The following is a 20293-nucleotide window of genomic DNA, read 5'->3' as shown; positions in this document are numbered from 1 at the left end:
ATGTAGATTCATACATTCAAATATTATTGAAGAAAAAAAATGAAACAGTTTGAAAACAAGAACAAACCTTTGTGACTCTGGGAAAATCTAAAGAAAAGTTGATTAATTAAACAGGAAGATTCGAAGTTGTTTTCAAGGATAGAACTTCATGATGGACACAAACATCTAAGAAAGCAATGTGTGAAAGTAGCTAAACAAGTCATGTCAAGACCTATAATAATATAGAAGAAAAAATCAGAGAGGTTGCAAAATATTCTTGAGACTATTAAACAAAGAACTTAGATATGCAGGAAAGAGTATGGTAAAAGGAATCAGAAATGACAAATTTACATGAAAACTAAAGAATATGGATATTTTGGATGTCTGGAGTAATTATTTGAAAGACAATTAAATGAAACAAGAAGTAACATAATGGTAGTAAAAAATATTCAGGAAGACTGCAATCAGCAGTTCACATTAATACTTGAGGTAGAAGAAAGCCATCAAAAAAATGTGAATGCAAAAGGTGTTGAATATCATTTGCTAGAATATATGATTATTCCACCAGTAATACATGAATAAAGGTTTTACGGTGGTTATACTGCATAATTCAGGCAGCCTAGTCAAAAGGTTGAATTCCAAACGATTGGAATAGAGTTCTCAAAGTGGCATCTAAAAAAAAAAGGAGGGAGGAATAAAACTGAATAGGGAATTACAAAGGCATTTCCTTTCTGAGTGTTCTGGGTAAGATTTATGCAAGCATGCTTGAGAAGATAACCTTGCTTTCTTGTTGTGTAACCTGTCATCATAGCGGATGCAGCAGCTGAGTATCAGTGGTATAACTGCAACATCTCCATGAGAAGAAATTCATGTTCATGTCTGGATGCTGTAAATGGCAGCAGCACTACCACTAGAATAGGAACTCAGTAGGCTCAAGTTTTTGAAACTTTAAATATTGTTTTTAAGTCAAATAAATGCAGAAGTCAGACCTGTTTCTTGAAGATGAAGACATGAATCAGCATGAATTGTCAGAGAGAAAGTTTTCCACCCTAAATATACCTGGAGAAGATCGACTTTAATAGAATGTGAGAAGAAAAGTTTTGTTGAATTTCTAATGGAAAGCATTTATAGACTCTCAGTGTTCTTGATGGAGTTTGGGAAAGAAGATATTTGAGAAGTGGCTAAGAAAACTTGAAGAGAGATTTGGGGAAGAACAAGCTGTGCTCAACCAATTGGAGGTCGTGAGGATGAGGTTTTTACTTTAAGACAAACAATTGAGACATCATGAAAATATAACATGGACATGTATTTAAGTTTTGTAGATCTAGAATAGGCATATGATAACTGATAACATAGAGAAAACTTCTACAACTCTTTCTCATTCAAGAGTATTTTAATAATATGATGATAATCCATTTCCTTGTATATTACTTGTATATGGAAATATAATTTCTATTGATTTAGTTCTTATTATCTCTGCAGGTTTAGCTTCTACTGATGAGACTTCAAGTTAAAACTGGTTTGTCTGGTGACCTTTTCCATAATGCATGGCAGTGTGTGTATATATATATATATATCTGAAAGAAAGTGAGATGTGCATGATGAAATACTGGGACAATTGTATATGAAGTCAACTGCATCTTTAAAGTAGCAGTTGACTTCAGTTTTCAGACAAACATTTGCTCACACCTAGGTAAAGGATAAAATTAGGAATATGCTAAGTCAGAAAGTACGAGGTGGTATCAAAAAGTCTCGAGACTAGTTTTGTAACATGCCAACAGATGGCAGAACAAGGCTGCATGCACAGTCACAGGGAGCACCAACCTTCATAAGTCAGTGTGCCAAAAGACATCGTCCTGTGCAACTGGTGCTATTCTGACCAAGTGCGTTACCACATCTGCGATTTCATCATGGACAGCAAGTTGCAACAAAGAGTGAACGTGAAATTCTTCGTGAAACTGGGCAAATCTGCCACAGAGGCGTTTGACATGATTCGGCAATGCGGCAATGAGTCATTCGAGGTGTTTTGAGTGGCACGCACGCACATCAAAAGCGGAAGAACATCACTGGAAGACGACGATAGATCAGGAAGACCTTCAACGAGCTCAACCCCGAAAATGCTGAAACCATTCGGCAACTTGTGCATGAGGATCGTATCGGAACACTCCACAACATTGCTGCAATTGTCTGTGTGTCATACATAACAGTCCAGGCAATCCTCGTGTGATTTGAACATGCGCCGTGTTGCTGCCAAGTTCATCCCAGGCTGTTGACCCAGCAGCAGAAGGAACACCGTATCAAAGTCTGCCAAGAACTCTGTCAGCGTGCCGTGGATGACTCGTCCTTCATGTCGAGGATCATTACCGGTGACGAAACTTGGGTGTATGGGTACGACCCTGAGACGAAGCAACGGTCTTCACAGTGGAAGAGCCCATCATCTCCACGACCGAAAAAGGCGAGGCAGGTCCGCAGCTCGACCAAGTGCATGCTCATCATCTTTTTCGACATTCGCAGCATTGTGCATCAAGAATTCGTTCCCAGGGGCCAGACCGTCGATAGCGAGTTCTATTGCCAGGTTTTAAGGCGTCTGAGGGAGGACATTCGGCAAAAGCGGCCGGATCTGTGGCGCACGAAAAACTGAATGCTTCACGATGACAATGCACCCTGTTACCGAGCTCTCCTCACATGTGAGTTTCTCGCCAGATTTGGCTCCTGCGGACTTCGCCCTTTTCCGAAGATGGAGATCCAGCTCAAAGGTCGCCGTTTTGACACCATTGTGGAGATCCAGCACAAATCACAGAAGGTGCTCGGACTTCCAAGACACATTCCAGGAATGCTGGGAACGCTGTATTGCTATGCAAGGGGACTATTTTGAAGGTGATAGTGTGTAAACGTAGATAAATAAAGTAATTTCTCGTAAACAGAGCTGGTCTCGAAACTTTTTGACACCACCTCGTATGATTTACTTTCTGACCCAGCAAAAAAACTTGCTCTAAGTTGTTACCACAAAACATACACAGGCTATTAGTAGTGTACAATGAGATTTTGCTCGCATTACCCTTGGATATTCTGGCAGTCTTAATAGCTTGGCCTATCAAATTGCCATGTTTTGGATGAATTTCCATAATGCAAAGTCAGTATTATAGACAAGACCATCATTAAACTATATTAAACAGCATCCGGCTTACATTTTAATGTGCCTTGGTTAAAGCAGAATTTGAATACACTAGCATATTAACATTAGTTAGGAGAATTGAATGTGATGTTAACAAAGCTATTGAGATCATTCTTTGCAATTTAGAATTGTATGCTAAGAGGTTAGATCACTTTTTAGAAGTGTGTCATTCAAGTGACAGAGAAAACTACCTTATGCCTTTCATAAAATATTGCTATCAACTAAAAAATATTATTACAGTAAGATCATTGCTTTTTAAGAATGCCATATCTGTAACATGAGTATTCCAAAAGCAAAGGCTAATGTAATAAGTGATATCTTGATTTGTGTTCAACTAATATTTTTTGGTGATTTATTATTTCATCATCAAATTCCTGCCATGTACCCTCAAAGGGTGTACAGGATATGATAGTACTACATGAAATATTTACGTCATTACTAACTTCCTATCTACAATTTTCCTCCAAATGAGTCTATTACTCGTCAGGACTTCCAACATTATCAGATCTTATATTTCTATTGTCTAACGCACTTTGTACCGTATCAATCCACCTATATCTTGGTCTTCCTCTGGATCATTTTCCTGCCAACCAGGCAGAGAACGTTTGTTTTGCTAATCTTTCCTTACTCATTCTGCTTCAGATTAGCTCTGCTAATGCATTCCTGGATGCTGACAATGTCTAGTTCTTTCCTAATATCCTCATTTTTAATATGATATTACCATTGATGCCATCTGTTCATGCCTCTAATCTTTCTCAGGACTCTCATATCTGTGGTCTCTAGTCTTTGGTCAAGTGTTTTACTTCTGACCCAGCTCTCAGATCCATAAGTTAAAACTGGTTTGAACACTGTCTTGTATACAGATGTGTTCCGTATACAGCTAATTTAGTGTTCCGACTAATTTCTCTCTTATTCCATATGAATTTATTCAATTGACTTCCTACCATACCAGCTTTGTTGATTCTGTTGTCTATTTCCATATTAAATTTACCATCTTCACTAGAAATCGTGCCTAGGTAGCTGAAATGTTTTACTTGTTCCACTGGTTCTCTGTTTACAATGCAGTTGACATTTTCAACAATTCTGCCTATTTTCATTGTCTTTGGCTTTTTATTGCTGACCTTCATACCATATCTATTACAACAGTTATTCTATTTAGTCAGGGAATCTTGCAGACTTGTAGCAGATTTATTTAGAAGTATAACATCGTCCACGTAAAGCAAAGAATTGACATTAACATCTCCAATTCTGATATCATGTTTAATACCACTTTCCTTCATAATATGCTCCATATAGATAATGTACATCCTTGTGTCACACCAGATTTATTGTTTCATTATTATTATTATCCTAAGACCCCATGGAGTCACAGATTCGTCTAGGAGGTCTCTTTTGTCATACCACACCTTAAACACTTTCAAATTCTCTGCAGACACCATGCTCTCAGGCAATTCATTCCGGTCATTCATAACTCTCAATGCAAAAAACCTGCTTCTCATTCAAAAAACCCTTATTCACTCCCTCCTCAAAAAGTTGTCCATCAAAAACTCAAATTCATTTTCTTTACTTCCAGTTGCTATCTTATCATACTAGTCTATATTGCCATAATTAAAATCACCCATAATGATCGCCCTTTTCCCATTTGCTTATGTTTCCTGGTCACTATCCAAAAAAAGTATTTCATTCTTTTGCCTCTATCTCACACCATACTGCCTCAAAATTACTACCACTATTTCCCATTTCATCTCTATTTTGTGTAGACATAACTCTTTTTCTATCATCAATAGCACTCTACCTCCCCTTTTACCTTTTCTATCTTCACGAAATACATCATACCCTTCCATTTTTATTCCTGTCAGGATGTCATCCTCATCCAACCATGTCACGCTTATTCCAACAGTTTTTGGGTGAACAAACTCAGTCAATGTAAATATTTCATTTCCCTTGTTTCTGATACCTCTAGCATTCATATACAAACATAACAGTTCATTTCTGGATCTATAACAAGTTCCACTGATACCACTTATTAGATGTGACTTCTCCATACTTTCTTTAAGCCATTTCTTTTTCTCCTTACTCATTCCAGAACCCTCTTCAAATCCAACTGTTTTCCCTATATCCCAGTCATCCCCTTCCCTTTTTGTCTACGCATGCATTCACATCCTCTTGGAGCATCAGCCTTTCTCACACTGTGTTCCCCTGTCCACCTTGAGTTTCCCTGTTTGTCTTGCACACTTGTTCTCTCATTCTCTACACTCATGCTATCCACTTCATCATTCATAAGCCCCATTTCAATCTCTCCTTCCTTACTCCTGCTCTTTCACGTTTCCTCTTACTTGCTCAAATTCCTTCTCTGCACTCATTACTCTTCCTTCCAGCAGCGGTCTCTCCAGATGACTCGCACCAAAACCATTCAAATGTGGTCCATCACTCTTATACAGTTCAATTTGTCCTTCAAACTCATTCCACACATTAACAAACTGCACTCCTTTCTTTTCATACATTTCTACTAATATATTAACCATAATATTTGCTCTCCACCTCATCTCATCACTATCATTTCTGGACAACACACTGAATACCTTTCGTATCACAGTATTATTATCTTTTAACCTTCTCAACAACCTCCTGATATCCAATCTTACATTCTTCTTGTTCATAGTCAAGTCATTTGTTCCTATTACCACTACTAACTCCTTTGCTCACTTACTCCTCATATCCAATGCTTCAATCACTCTATTCATTGTACCTCCAGGAAAACAAACCTTGTGCATTTTCTCATTTACCACACTTATGTGCTTCTCATGTTCTTATAGTTAGATTTATTGCAAAGCCTGAATATATGAAGGGACACTCTAATAATTATTTCAGTCAAAGAAAGAGAGAAAAAGAAATGGTGGAAGAGAGAGAAATTTAGCATTACAATGAATTATGCAATATCAACCTTTCCAAACTGTGGTGTAACATTTAAATTTGATGATTTTCAGACATTAAATATTTGAAAGTCAGGACAGCATCTCCTTTATTTGCAGTTTTACCTGTTATCTGAAATATCAAATCCCTAACATCAGAAAAGCCCAAAAATTGTTCTGATGTCCATTATTTGTAATTTTACCTGTTGTCTGATCATTGCTTCGTTATGGAAATGTCCAAAAAAAAAAATTGTTCCAGTGTTTGTTATTTGCATACTTGTTTGAATGATGACAAAAATTTGTACTAATTTTGTCATCGTTCAGACTATAACCAAGGGGGACAAATATCATATAATTCAGTCAAATTACAAAATGTTAAAATCTATAAAGAATAGACATATTCCAATTTGACAATAAACTAAAGCAGATATAAACAGCTATACAGACATTAAGGGTAAAAGTGAAGATAAATGCTGAAGCTGAGCTGTAAGTGTAAGATTGAATAGAAAACATAAAATTCATTTAAAATTAAATAGTGATGCAGGAAGGAACTATATGAAGGAGTAGTAATAGTGGTATGTTTACAATCCCATAGATAGATAGATATGATATCTGTTTGTGGGATTGAACTTAGAAAGGTATGGAAGGCCTCTTGACATTTAATATATTAGATGGTAAACAGATATATAAATCCTCAAAGATTTAATTTAACAGTATTAAAACATTTGCATATGGAATATGTTTATATTGTAAAACTAATGCAGACTTATCTACTTTCATTAATTTCTTGAATTGTGGTTTAACACTCAAGAATGTGATGTAATGTAGAAAGCAGAAGAGTAGCATCAGCAGTGTATGATTTTGAAAAACTTTGATACAGTTACATTTTTTAAATATTGTACCATATAATTATTAATACAAGAAAAATCCAACATTAACATTGTATAAATAGATATCCAATTTTCTTGTAGTTGTTCAGCCAGATGAGGTTGATCGTGCTAAAATCTATGGTATGGGTTTAATCAATCCAATGGACTTGCAAAATTCTCCCTTAGTGGAGTCATCGCCACAGTCTTTACACTCTGGAACATCATCTCAAGATAGTGGCATTGATTACTGGCAAGACAGAGCAGAAACAGCTGTGGTCACAAAACAAGAGAAGGAGAGAGAAAATTACAGTTGCAGCACTCCTGTTAGTGTGCAAGAACCTATATTTATTGGGTAAGTTATTTGTTCAAATTTTACAAGATGTTTCAGTGAGTGTATTTGTGGTGAGTAGTTATTTATTGGTTATAAGACTATAGGGCTTTTTTTTTATTAGTATTCTTATATTTCACTTTGCATTTTTGTTTAGTAATTTAATGGTTAAAACACTCATTTTAAAAACCTTCATTCTTGATAAATCTAAATGTTTAAGTAGTATTAATTTGTTTGGGTCATCACAAGTCTTTTACACTCAGGAACATAGTAAATTAGATTCTATGCAAAACGAAGACACTTTGGCTAAGCAATAAAAATATCCTAACACAATAAAATCTCTTCAAATAAAGAAAGACATATGTATCTTTTAATAATTAATAATAATCCACTTCTTCATTCATAAGCTCCACTTCAATCTCTCCTTCCTTACTCCTGCTCTTTCACATCACCTCTTACTTGCTCAAATTCCTTCTCTGCCAGCCTGGTTGGCCAAGTGGTTAGCATATCCGCTCTCCAGCCAAAAAGCTGCAGGTTCAAATCCCGCCATGGGCATGGATGTTTGTGATTGTCTGTGAAAATACCAGTGCTGGTGGGCGGTAGTTGTGGTTAGTGGATTGAGTGGTGGAAACAGAATTGTAGAGTAGGTGCCCTCCCTCGATGAGTCCTTTGGACTCCCTGGAGGTGTCATGTAATAATAATAATAATATCTTTGTGTTTAATGGTATTAAACTTACTGTATTAAATTTAATGAATTAGGCATGGCAGATTAATTAGTTGAATGAACATACAGCAGCTAATATTTCTCTAATGATATGCTAGCATCATCAGAGCCATATTGGGCAAGGTTAACAATTAATATATAAAAAATTTAGATTTTCACAAAGACCCTCTTTGTCAGTCAAATCTCAAGACTAATTATCTCTCTCTCTTGCTATTTATCTAGAAAGACTATAGTAAATTCAGTGTCAATTGTCTGTGAGTGTAATTAATTTTTAATAGAGATGACACTTCTATCTAAACGAGAATGTTTTTTTAAAATATGATGTGAAAACTATTATGTTACTTGTTTATATTCACCTTGTCCAGTATTGTTCTGATGATGCTAGAGTAGCATTGAAATAAAAGCAGCTGTAAGTTTATTATTAATAAACTCTAATTTGCTGTATTAAATCTTTGAAGGTAATACAGTATGTTTCAAAGACATATGAGCTTAAAGACTAGAATAACAGTAGTATTAAGAATGGCATAAAGTTGGAATACATGTTTATTGCCATTATTTTATGTTGAATACAAAGGCAAACTAGTCGAAGTAGTTCATCTTTGCAATTAGAAAATTAACTGATCACAGTTTGGGTTATTGCATAAAAATAATGATCTGATATCGTGTATGCTAAATTGTCCAGAATTTAAAAACAGTAGTTGCACACTGGTGAACACCACTATAATGAAATGCACTGTAATGAACAATGAGAAAAGTCCTAGCCTTCCCATACAATCAAGGCTGTTTTAAGGATGCTATTATAAGCAGTGCAATGTTAAAAAACTTCCATGATAATGAATTGAATTTCATAGTAAATGATGGCCCAATCAGTAGACCAAGGAAACTGTACATTGATGACAGAACACAAAGGAAAATCATTGGAAATAAAACAAATTGCAGGAAATCATACAGTAAAGAGCACACAAAAATGACATGAATAAAATACAGTAATGGGAAACATAAGAAAGAGCTTAAAAGACTATGAAATTATAAAAATTCAAAATTAATGTTGATTTTGAAATATTACTGTAACTTAAATTCAAAATTAGATATTTAGGTTAAAAACTTAAATTCTAAATCAGAAATTTAGAATTTTTTACCTTACGAATACAGAACCTTTAGCATAAAATGAGGTGGTTCTTTAATTTGCAGTTCTAAGAGAATCAGTTTATGCTTCCTAACTGGATAAAGATCCCCAATGATTTACATCATTGGGGATCTTTATCCAGTTAGGAAGCTGGCATTCACAGCAGCTGTGTCACTTACCACCCACCTTCAGTCTGATTAATGCAGGCTAATGTTCACATGTCTCCTTCCTCTTTGTGATTGGAGGTGACCAATTATAAAGTTGACTGACTGCTGAAATGTTCAGGTTATTTTTTATTTTAATGATTACAAACAGCACAATTTAGTTTGTTATGAAATTTCATTAAGCTTAACGTCTTAATAACAGACATTAAGCTGTTATTTCTGGATTTTAATTTTTGTAATTTCATATTCATCTAGTTCTTTCTTATCTCTCTCCCCTTATTGTTTGCATTTGTACTTTTTCATTTTTTCTTTTTGGTGCTTTATGTATGTTTCCTGCCACTCCTTTGTTCTGTTTCAGTATAGTTTTTTTGCCATTTTCTTTGTTCTGTTTCATATGATTTCTTTTATTCATTGTGATTTCCTTTGTTTCCTATGTCTCACAATTTTGTATTTTCTAGTTCTTGCAATTTGTTTGTTCTGTTTCCCTGCAATTTCCAATTTTTTGTTTCTTTGTTTTATTTCTTGCAATTTCATTTGTCCTCTTTTCTGCCATTTCATGAGAATAGAGTGGAGGCAGTATTTTCCCCCCTAAATTCAATATAGCAAATCTTGCTTTACAACAAACTATGTCTTTGGTCCCCAGGGGTTTGCTCTAGCATCTACTGTGTTGAAGTAATTTCCAATTATAGGAGACCTCTGGCATTTTTCAAAACAATGTGCTAATACATTCAGTGGATGAGATAATTTCCTAAATTAACTAAATATTTAGATAACTAAATAAATAACTAGATAATTACCTAAATATCCAAGCCACTGAGAAACTGTTTTGGACATCCACCATTTTTTAATTTAATAAGTCCAAATAGCATTTCATCATTTACATATGTCCCATTTAAAAATATGGTACTAGAGATTAGAAGAGAATGATTTTCATCATATGTGACAAACCTCTTTTGCTGATAGTAGACATGAATAGTAGTCATCAGCAAAAAAAGTGGATAGTACCCTTTTCAGGGTGAAAATCATATCTTCAACTAGCAGAGTAGATTGGGCTATGAGCTTCCTTCAATCCTCAATCACGGTCATCCTGTATGCTGTAGCTTTTCTGGAATCATCCTTGATCCATGCATTATATATCTAAAGCTAGCTGAGGAGATTGATAATATTTTCATCATGTAGCCATACAGTAGATAGGAACTCGGAGTTCCTAAATAACCCTGCCATATCAATGAGAAGATACAGATAACATTAGAGTTAGAAGACAATAAATTCCTGTTTCTGGATGTGCTAATGACAAGCAGCTGGGATGAATCCTTTTGGTATAAGAATTCTAACTTAGTACTTGTTTTGATTCTGTATTCAAAACTAATAAACACTGGTTAATCTCCATGCTAGCTCCTGCTATTCCCCAAAATCAGGAAACTTCCAAAATATTGAAGCATAGAGTTGAAACTTTAACAGAGAGTATGTAAATTGAGACTTCAGACTAGTTAATGCATATAGTCATTGATTTACTGGAATTGACAGAAACATTAATCAGAAATTCAAAAAATAAACTTTGAATATACGATTTTGAAGGTTTATGTCATTTTGTTTTTGCTATCATCAACATTTTAAGTAGAAACTTGTCACTTTACAACATAAAAAAAAGCACTCTGTTTTTTATCTTCATCAAAGTGAGTGATTGTAATATAGCCAAACTTGGTTATAATGAACGCCAGGAGACCAACATAAGTTCCTCGTTATAACCATCACCCACTATATCAGTGATGAGTTAAATCTTCCTCCTATTTTTTTTATAACTCAGTCAAAAAAGATTCAAAATAACAAAAGAAGTACAGAGGAAAAAAATAATATAAATACATACCTAGATATTATTTGTATTAATATGCTTATATAAAAAACAATACACTTAATGTTAAACATAATTTATTTGTCCATAATTTTAAAACCATATACTTCTTCTTCACCAATAATCTGTATAAACAGGCAGCATAAAGGTGACAGTCCTAACATACTCTCTCGGGATTTTCTTAAATTTTTAAGATCCCTGTAGAGAGTTTTGGATCTTCTTAACAAAGTGGAGAATGAAGAAGTAGTTAATTTTTCTAATATTATCTATCCAGTGCTTCTAGGGTCAACCCAGTTTTTTTTTTTTTTAAACCAAAGTTTATACCTGATCTAGCTATGTGGCCCAGCCACCACTGTTTCTGACATATTTTAGTGATATTTTCTTATGTTCTAGCAATGGAGTGGATGTTCCTGCTAACACTTAATACTAAACACAGTTTATTTTTCCATAATTAAAAACAATACTAATTAATAATAAACATTCAGATGAGAATTCAGCACTTTTTGGGGAGTATGTTATTTTATAGTGCCAATATGTAAATTTCTTTATTCTTCTGCAGCGTTGATACTGATGAAGAGGACAAAGAAAATTTTTACACACTTCGCAACATCTTCTAACTTTCAGATAATCTCTACTTTTTTTTTTGTAAACTGAGAGACTCTTTTAGTAGAGAGTTCTGATGGAAGGGTTCATTTTTAACTTATTTTACAGTTGTGGCAGTGTTCCAAAGGCAAGATGATTAGGTTATAAACCAGTCCATAAGAGATGCTGGTGGTCATAAAAGCCAAGTCACCTCTTTCATTTTTGTCTCTTTCAAGAATTTGGTATTCCAAGAACTACTCTTGCAATTAAGAATATTTGCATAGTTGCCAAAATTTGTATGGTATACATCTGTGTAGTATTTTCATTATAAAAATGAGCAGTAATATGAGAATATGCTTAAATTAAAATCATTATGGCCTTTTGCTCATTACTGCTGTGCTTGTTACTACAAAGTTCGACAGTACTGTATTCATTTGAATTAGCTGCCAGGCATGTGGTCTTCTTGCATGCTGACAAAGGAGAGTATCCAGATATTGGTAGTCTCATGCAACTGTATTTTAGTGTGTTTGAGGGGGGAGGGTATTGTTGTCTTTGACAATTTCTTAAAATATCTGCAGGATCCCTTGTACCTTTTGAGATTACCTTTGGCTAGATAGGGAGGGTAGTGGCTGACAGACTAATGAATATCAAGCTTAGGCATGTTTTAGTTGGAAATTTGTTATGCCCAACCGTTCCCTTAATACTGTATCAAGTATATAGTTAAAAGAGTTTAGCATGAGTGAGTATTCTGGGTAATGTACTAGATGTATGTCCTGATTTTGAATTTGTATGCTTAGTTATATTGTTAGTATGTATATTGAAAAGATTTTTTTTTAATTTGCTTATTTTCATAAAAAAGTTTCTATTTGGAACAGAAGCATATTATAATTAAAAAGTAATCTGTAAAATGCAGTGGGATCAATTCAAAAGTATATGTAAAGCCCGATATTGTTGTTTGTCAGGTCAAACTGGCTTTCTTTGCATGAAAAGAGATTCCTTGTAAGAAACTTTTTTTTTACTGGATTTTAGGATGCTCACTATAGCAAACTTCCTTTAACTTAGCATGGTGTTCATGTTTTTTTTTGTATGTGACTCCCACCAATGAGCGGTTGTAGGCCTATAATACATTAGTATTGTGGGTGGAATAAGGAATTTCAATAATTTTATTTTATATATTTAAAAAAAAAAAAAATTATATCGTACTGGGAAATTATTATTACGGGTATCTCCATGGAGTCAGTAGACTCATCGTGGGACACCCAAACTAGCAAAACAATATCTGTCATATCTCTTCTTGAATTCATTTACAGATGAAGAGCTCACAACTAGGTCAGGCAATGAATTCCACTCATTCACTACCCTCCAGGCAAAAAACCTTGTTCTCACACCCTTGTTAACCACACTCTTCTTTAATTTCCAGGGATGACCTCTTGTTCTTCCCTCACTATCACACAGCTGAAACATTTCCCCTGCATCAATCCTATAAAAACCTTTCAGTAATTTAAATGTTTCTATCATATCCCCTCTTCTCCGCTATCAATCAACCTCTGCAATCCACAAGCTCTCAATCTATCAATGTAGGGAGCATTTTTTACATCACTCACCAACTTGGTCACTCTTCTTTGAACCCTCTCCACAGCCTCCTCATCTCCAAAGAATCCAGGTGACCAGACCTGAGCACAGTAATCCAAATGTGGAAATATCAACACTTTATAAAGGGGAATAATAACCTCTTTATCTCTGGATGTCAGTGTGTTCCTCAACAACCAAGTAATCCTATGTGCAATCTTGGACACCTTAGCATGCGTCCTCTGAATTTCATCTCCCTATCTACCAACACCCCCCTAAGTCCCTAGCCTCATCAATCTCTTGGAGTACTGTTCCATCAATGTAGTATACAGCTGGTAATCTTTTAATCCCAAAATGCATGACTTTACACTTTTCCACATTGAACTGACATCCATTATCTTTTGCCCATTCTACCAGCTTATTTAAATCATCCTGCAAAATTTCAACATCAGCTTGATTTTTTATTGCACTACCCAACTTTGCATCATCAGCAAACAACTGAATATCTCCCTGTAAGCCATTTCCTATATCATTTATATACAAATTAAACAACAATGGCCCAAGCACAGAACCCTGAGGCACACCACTGGTCACCTGCCTCATCCTGGACTCAGCTCCTCCATACACCACATTCTGGTATCTCTCCCTGAGCCATTCTGCTATCCATATCACCAATTTAGTATCTATTCCCATCTGCTCCAATTTGCGTAACAGTGTTCCATGGGGGGTATCCTGTCAAAAGCACCACTGTGTAGCTAGTTCCTTTGTCCAACTCAGATGTCATTCTATTATGAACAGTTAATAGATTGCTAAGGCAGGATCTACCTTTAACAAAACTATGTTGGCCTCTATAGTGTATCATATCCTGATCCACCCATTCTTGAATTTTGTCTTTAACCAACTTTTCCAATGCTTTTACCGCTACTCCTGAGATGGTGATTGGTCTGTAATTAACTACCGCAGTTTTAGAGCTGCCCTTATGCAAAGGAACCACTTTGCCTAACTTCCACTCCCTAGGGACCATACCAGAGTTCAAACTTAAATTAAATATCCAAGTAAGAGGGGGTTGACAATTCATTTGTACATTCATGCAACACCCGAGCTGATATTCCATCTAAGCCTACAGCAGTGTTTGCATTTAAATTTTGCAATATATTAAATACCTCTAATTTCTTAGCTTCAATTCTCACATTAGTTATTGCTACAGGTACAGAGATATCACTTGGGTGATAGACTTTTGAAAAGTGATCACTCAGTAACTCGACTATTACATCTGATTTTGTCACCTCAATACCATCAGCACCCACTAAAGTTATTCTTCTGAAGTCATTCTTCCTTTTACTTGCTACATAGCAGAAGAACTCTTTGGGATTACCCTTGATCTCTTTGGCTAAGGTCTTTTCATAATCTGATTTAGCTTTTCTTACTATGCTGGTAACCTTCCTAGCTTGAGCCTTGTACTGCTCATCGGTGTACTGATCGCCTTTCTCCTTGTAAATTCTCCATAACATTCTTTTTTTGCAGATCAAGCTTGATACTACTGCTCATCCATCTAATGCCTGCCTTGTTTGACTTCCTGACCATGGGGACACAATCTGATATTGCTTTCCTCAGATACCCGCTGATTTTATCCCATGCACTGCTAACATCTTTCCCCTGCAATATGTTCTGCCATGGGATGGCTGCAAGCTCACTCCGAAGCTTATTATAATTGCCTAACCTGTAGTTCCGTATATGCCCCTTCTTAACAGAAAAATCCACAGATTTTGCAACCTCCCAAGTCAATACCACATGATCACTTTCACCAATTGGAGGTAGTGAGGACACCTTACTTATGCATATAACCTCTGAACCAATAACCAGGTCCAACACTCTCACACCACGTGTCCCTTCAGTTATGTGCTGTTTCAAGTAATTATCTCGTAGAAAATGTATGAATTCCATTTCCTTTTTGCTACGTGATAGTTCCTCCTTCCAATTGATATCACCGTAATTGAAATCTCCCATAATAATCGCTAAACCTGCACTAATTTGCTGATGCATGAATTCAATATCTCCCCCTGTACTCCCTGGCCTATAGCAGCATCCAACTGTATATTTGGTTGCATTGGTCACTATTTCACACCAGACCGCCTCAAATGAATTCTCATTCACATGTCTATCATCTTGATATACTACTTTCTTTGGCTGCAACACATCGGCTATCATCAACAGTATTCCTCCCCCTGTTCTATCTTCTCTATCCTCCCTGAAAATACTGTACCCATCACATTCAATTCCAGTTACCACATCTTCTGCTGACAGCCAAGTTTCACTAATGCCTACAACTTTTGGTGAGATTGCACTGACTAATGCCAAAAATTCTCTCTTATTTCGAATGCTTCTTGCAAAAAGAAGCATTCGAAATAATTTGCAGATTCCCTCTAGATCTTGTACCGGCTTTAGAACTGATATATAAGTCACTCATTTCAGTAGTCCCATGCCGATTTTTATTCTCTCTCTTCTGCAATTTATTCTGCGTATAAGGATCAATAAATATACAATCAGTGCTAAAGTTTCTCTCTCTTAACTCAACCTTTTCAATATTAGTTTCCCCCCAATTACTTTAACTTGTTCAGAAAACAGTAACTTCTTCAATCGCTTATGTCCTTCCATGTTTAGATGCAGCCCATCTCTAGCATACAACTGGCTTTTTCCTTCAAACACACTCCAAACATCAACAAATTCCATACCTCTTTTTTGGCACGTTCTTGCAATCATATCATTCATTATCATCGCTAATCTACTTAACTTGTAATTGTCAAAACAAGGCAGCACACACACACTATCCTCCCATTGACACTTTTCCTCTTCACAATACCTAACAATGTTCTTAAATCTTATCCTACCCGATTTATACCACCACTCAGGTCATTTGTACCCACAATAACTATCATCTTGTCTGCTTCATGCCCTCTCTTTATTGCTAAAGCCACTCTTTCTATTGTCCCACCAGCCAAGCACTCCTCATGCATACCACTCTCCATACCCTTAATCATAGAATCACCATATATCTTACCACTCTTAACTTCATTCAAGTCCACACAAGCATCACTCATGGACTCATTTTCTACGCTATTCAGCATGACTATCCCAGTTTCATTACTCAATGCTCTATTACTTACCTCCCCACTCTCACGACATCTTCTTTCTTCTAGGCCACTTGTGGTTTTATTTTGTTGACTCCCAATCACTCTCATACTATTTATTACTGCATCATTCACCAAAGACTCACCCATACGTAATCCTGTTCTAGTTACTTCAGCTAAAGTAATCTCTATAGTCCTAATTTCTCTGTCCAACACATTAAACTCAGTTTTAACTTCCAGTATCTCCTTACTGAGCACTTCCAATTCCTCATGCAGAAGATCAAGGTCATTTTCATGAACTCCCGCCGAAGTTCTTCTCTATGGTCCCAATGTCAGCTTCCATTCCTAAACGCTCCAGCCTATCCCGACACTTCTCACATACGTCAACATTTTCATCCTTCTCATTTAGCCAGACCGACCACAGATCCTTCACATTCTTCGGCGTATACATGTAGCAGTTTCTGCAATGCATCCAATGCAAAAAATTTAACGCTGAGCCAGCCTTTCGTGTAGAAGTAGAAGTCCTGCGCGCTGCTGATATACGTTTCTTGTTGGATGACATCTTTCATTTTGAAGTAGTGAAACAAACGGCAGTGAAAACACAATATATACAACACAGTTCCAAACAATAAAGCACAACTGCAGCACGATTTGAGACAAAAAGCCACACTATATTTAAATTTAAAAACACGTTTTCTAGACTAACTAAACACGACCGCCACCCTCAAATGAAATGAAATCTGCCATGTAAAAGTGAGTCTGCCTATAACAGCATTTGTTAGTCAGAGTCAACTACGTACATATATAAATATATACAGTCGGGTCTCTTTTTATGTAGTAGATACGTTCCACAGAAAATCGCATAAAAAAGACCTAACTTATGTTGAAAAATTAGGGATACATTCCATAATTTTCTAAAATTGCATAAAAAAAAGTTTATAAAATTAAGGAAAATAAGAATGCCTAAGTTTGTTTTAAAGTTTTATTCATTTAATTTTATTGAAAAGTAACAATTTTTTTTTAAATTTTTTCATCAGAATTATCGTCACTATTAGACAATATTTGGCAATGTTTGCGAACTGATGCAAAATCACTTTCATCACCAGAAGAGATAGTCAGTGCATCAGATCTGTATGGTAAAGGCATTGGTTCTTCCCAAACAGAATTAGCTTCGTTCTTGTTCTGCGTTGATTTTTTTTCTTCTGACAATGTAATCAGTGATTAAACTTTGCAATGATGATTTTACTAATTTTTTATACAGCTCGCGATATCCAGACATACAGTTCTTGAGTTCACGTTAGAATTTAAAGGCTCTGAATTTGTGTCATTAACAAGAAAATAATTTTCCAATTTATTGCACAGTTTATATTTGCAGTGAGGGGGAACAGGTTTTTCTTCCACTTCACTATCGCTTTGTGGATCTTCGACGATTATCTAAAGTTAATTGACATCCAATAATATCATCGTCACTTAAGGCATTATCCACAAGCAATTCGTTTACATCATTCTGGCTACATCTATCAAAAAACCTTCTCCACCAATTTCATGTGCCAACTTAATGATTACAGCTGATAACGTAGATGTTTGAATGGTTGCACTGTTTGCAACACAGGCCAAGCTGCTTTCCAGCAGGCATTTAAAGTTTTGGTCTTATTTCAGCGATAGCAGATGCAACATGATTTAAAGTCCAAAATAGAAAATTTTTTCCAAACATCAGTTACTGTTAATGATTAATTTTCTAGTTTATCCAATATAAATTGAAAAGTGTGCTTAATGTAATATTTTTTAAAAGTAGCAATTATGCCTTGATCTAATGGATGAATAATGCTGGTTGTATTATTGGGTGGAAAAAACACTTCCTGCACATTTGGATGTTCTGAATGCGGATGACTTGGTGCATTGTCAACAATTAATAAAACTTTAAAATCGAGAGCTTTTTGCTTCATATATGTTTCCACTTCTGGTACAAAGCAATTATTGAACTATTCAGTAAATACAGCAGTTGTTACCCAGGTCCTTGTATTAGCCATCCAGCAGCTGTTTTAGATCTTTGCCTTTTAGAGCACATGGTCTTAGAGATCAATTTACTAGGAGAGGTTTCAACATTCGATCTTTGCTTGTCTAAACCCACTTGCTTTTTACTCAGACTTTGCGATGTAAGTTCGACTAGGCATTTTCTTCCAAAACAGTCCTCTTTTGTCAGCATTAAACACTTGATCAGGACAATATCCACCATCTTCAATCATTTTGGCTAACTTCTCTTGAAAATTTTTGGCTGCTGCAACCTCGCCTGTAATCTTCATGTTATGAATTGCATTCCTTTTTATAAACCCAGTTAGCCATCCTTTGCTAGCCGAAAATTCTTTATCAGCCTGGGAAGCGGAAGTAGATAGCTATAATTGCTTCATCTGTTCATAAAACTGAAGAGCTTTTTGTTTAATTAAATAACCACTTATAGGAATGCTTCAATCCAAATTACGAGCGCTAGTTCCGTTTTTTCTAATAAAGCATCTCTTGAGTACGATGATAATTTGGCATAGTTTTTTGCGGCAGAATTGACAGATTTTCTTATTGCAACTTCATTCTTTTTAATTGCTCTTATAGTAGATTTGCCTAAATTAAAATGTTTACCAATCGTCGTTAGATCCCTGTCCTTTTGCTAAGCGATCTAAAATTGCAATTTTCATTTCCAAAGAAAAGCAATTTCTTTGGTGGTTTTTTTTTTCCTCCATTGGGCCAAATTAAATATTTAAAATAAAAATTAGCAAAATTTTGACTTATGATAATGAAAAGACAAACACTCACTCACATGCAAAATTAAACTTCACGGACTTACACGTTATTCATTTATGTACAAAGGAGGAAACCCTGAATCTGCATGAAATATGCACTGCATAAAAAAGATATTCATAAAAAGAGACACGGGTGTATATTTTTTTTTTTCTGTTCATTTCAGTGGTTTTTCCCCCCACTCTCATTCAAGAATTGTAGTATATCTGCAGTCAGTCTTCTAGTATATCAAAAACTTTGTAATCATTTATTTTTAATTTTATAGGACTGAATATGGAGATGGTTCACCCCAAGCAGATGTTCCTACAGTGAGCAGACGCACATCCACTATACTTGCTGAAGAAGATGAGCAAGCTCTGATGACCCCTCATTCAGTGGGATCAGCATCCTCTCAGGTAATGTTGCCTCACCATCAACATGTATTTCATGCACGTGTTCAGACATTGGTTGATCACTCTGGACGTCGTTCACGTAAAAGTACAGAAATCAGCTGTGATACTTGCGGAACACTATTGGAAGAACAGCAAGTTGTAGATAGTATCGCTAACCAGAGTACTAGTTTATCAAACAGTGATACGGTTCCTGATCCAGATGGTACAGCTTCAACTGGTGATGGCTATCGTCATGCTGTGCTTGAAAGTTCAGAATTTAGAAGCCCTCAATATGATCCTCCAAATTTTTTTGAGCACAAAGGAGCTGTCAGCATGTCTTCCTTTCCTATAAGAAATGAAAAAGGTTCTCCTGCAAGGGTTTTACCAAAAGGAGGAAAAAATAGGGTAATGTTTTTTTCCCCGATTTCTTGTTTGTGCTTGTTAGCATTGCTTACCTGCATATATTTTGTTGACTTTTGAATTTCTTGAAGCACGTTTTATCTTAAATACTTTGAATTTAAGTATGGTAGAAGTTTTATTTTTTCATTACTTCATTTCTTTCATTTCAGAACTCCAATATCCTTTCTGCTGTCCTTTGTTTAATCAAAGAGTTAGATTATGCCAGCTTGGAAGTGGTAGAAACTGCAATTCATTGTAGAATGGAAGAAATGGATGATTAAAAAAGAGTAAGATGCACTTTAAACACATGCACTTTATGCTTGTA

At 35.6% G+C, this 20293-nt stretch overlaps 1 protein-coding gene across 2 annotated transcripts in view; it reads left to right on the top strand.

Moving 5' to 3' along the window:
- LOC150098826 (cilia- and flagella-associated protein 410-like) overlaps positions 1–20293 on the top strand; it is a 95436-nt gene extending 75143 nt beyond the window's left edge. The window contains exons 5-7 of one of the 2 annotated variants that reach the window (XM_090405604.1): positions 7038–7287; positions 19464–19593; positions 20139–20293. In XM_090405604.1, the coding sequence (XP_090261730.1) occupies positions 7038–7287; positions 19464–19593; positions 20139–20249 (491 nt within the window). In that variant the 3' untranslated portion in view covers positions 20250–20293. Of the gene's footprint in view, positions 1–7037; positions 7288–19463; positions 19975–20138 lie in introns of both variants that reach the window. The other variant, XM_090405603.1, reaches the window with a different exon arrangement.

The sequence above is a fragment of the Typopeltis vanoorti genome, chromosome 15 (assembly GCF_054136105.1).
Source record: "Typopeltis vanoorti isolate ZY-2024b chromosome 15, IOZ_Tvanoo_1.0, whole genome shotgun sequence".
Lineage (NCBI taxonomy): Eukaryota > Metazoa > Arthropoda > Arachnida > Uropygi > Thelyphonidae > Typopeltis > Typopeltis vanoorti.
The sequence above is the reverse complement of the archived record's forward strand: the minus strand, read 5'-3'. Positions and strand labels throughout refer to the sequence as shown.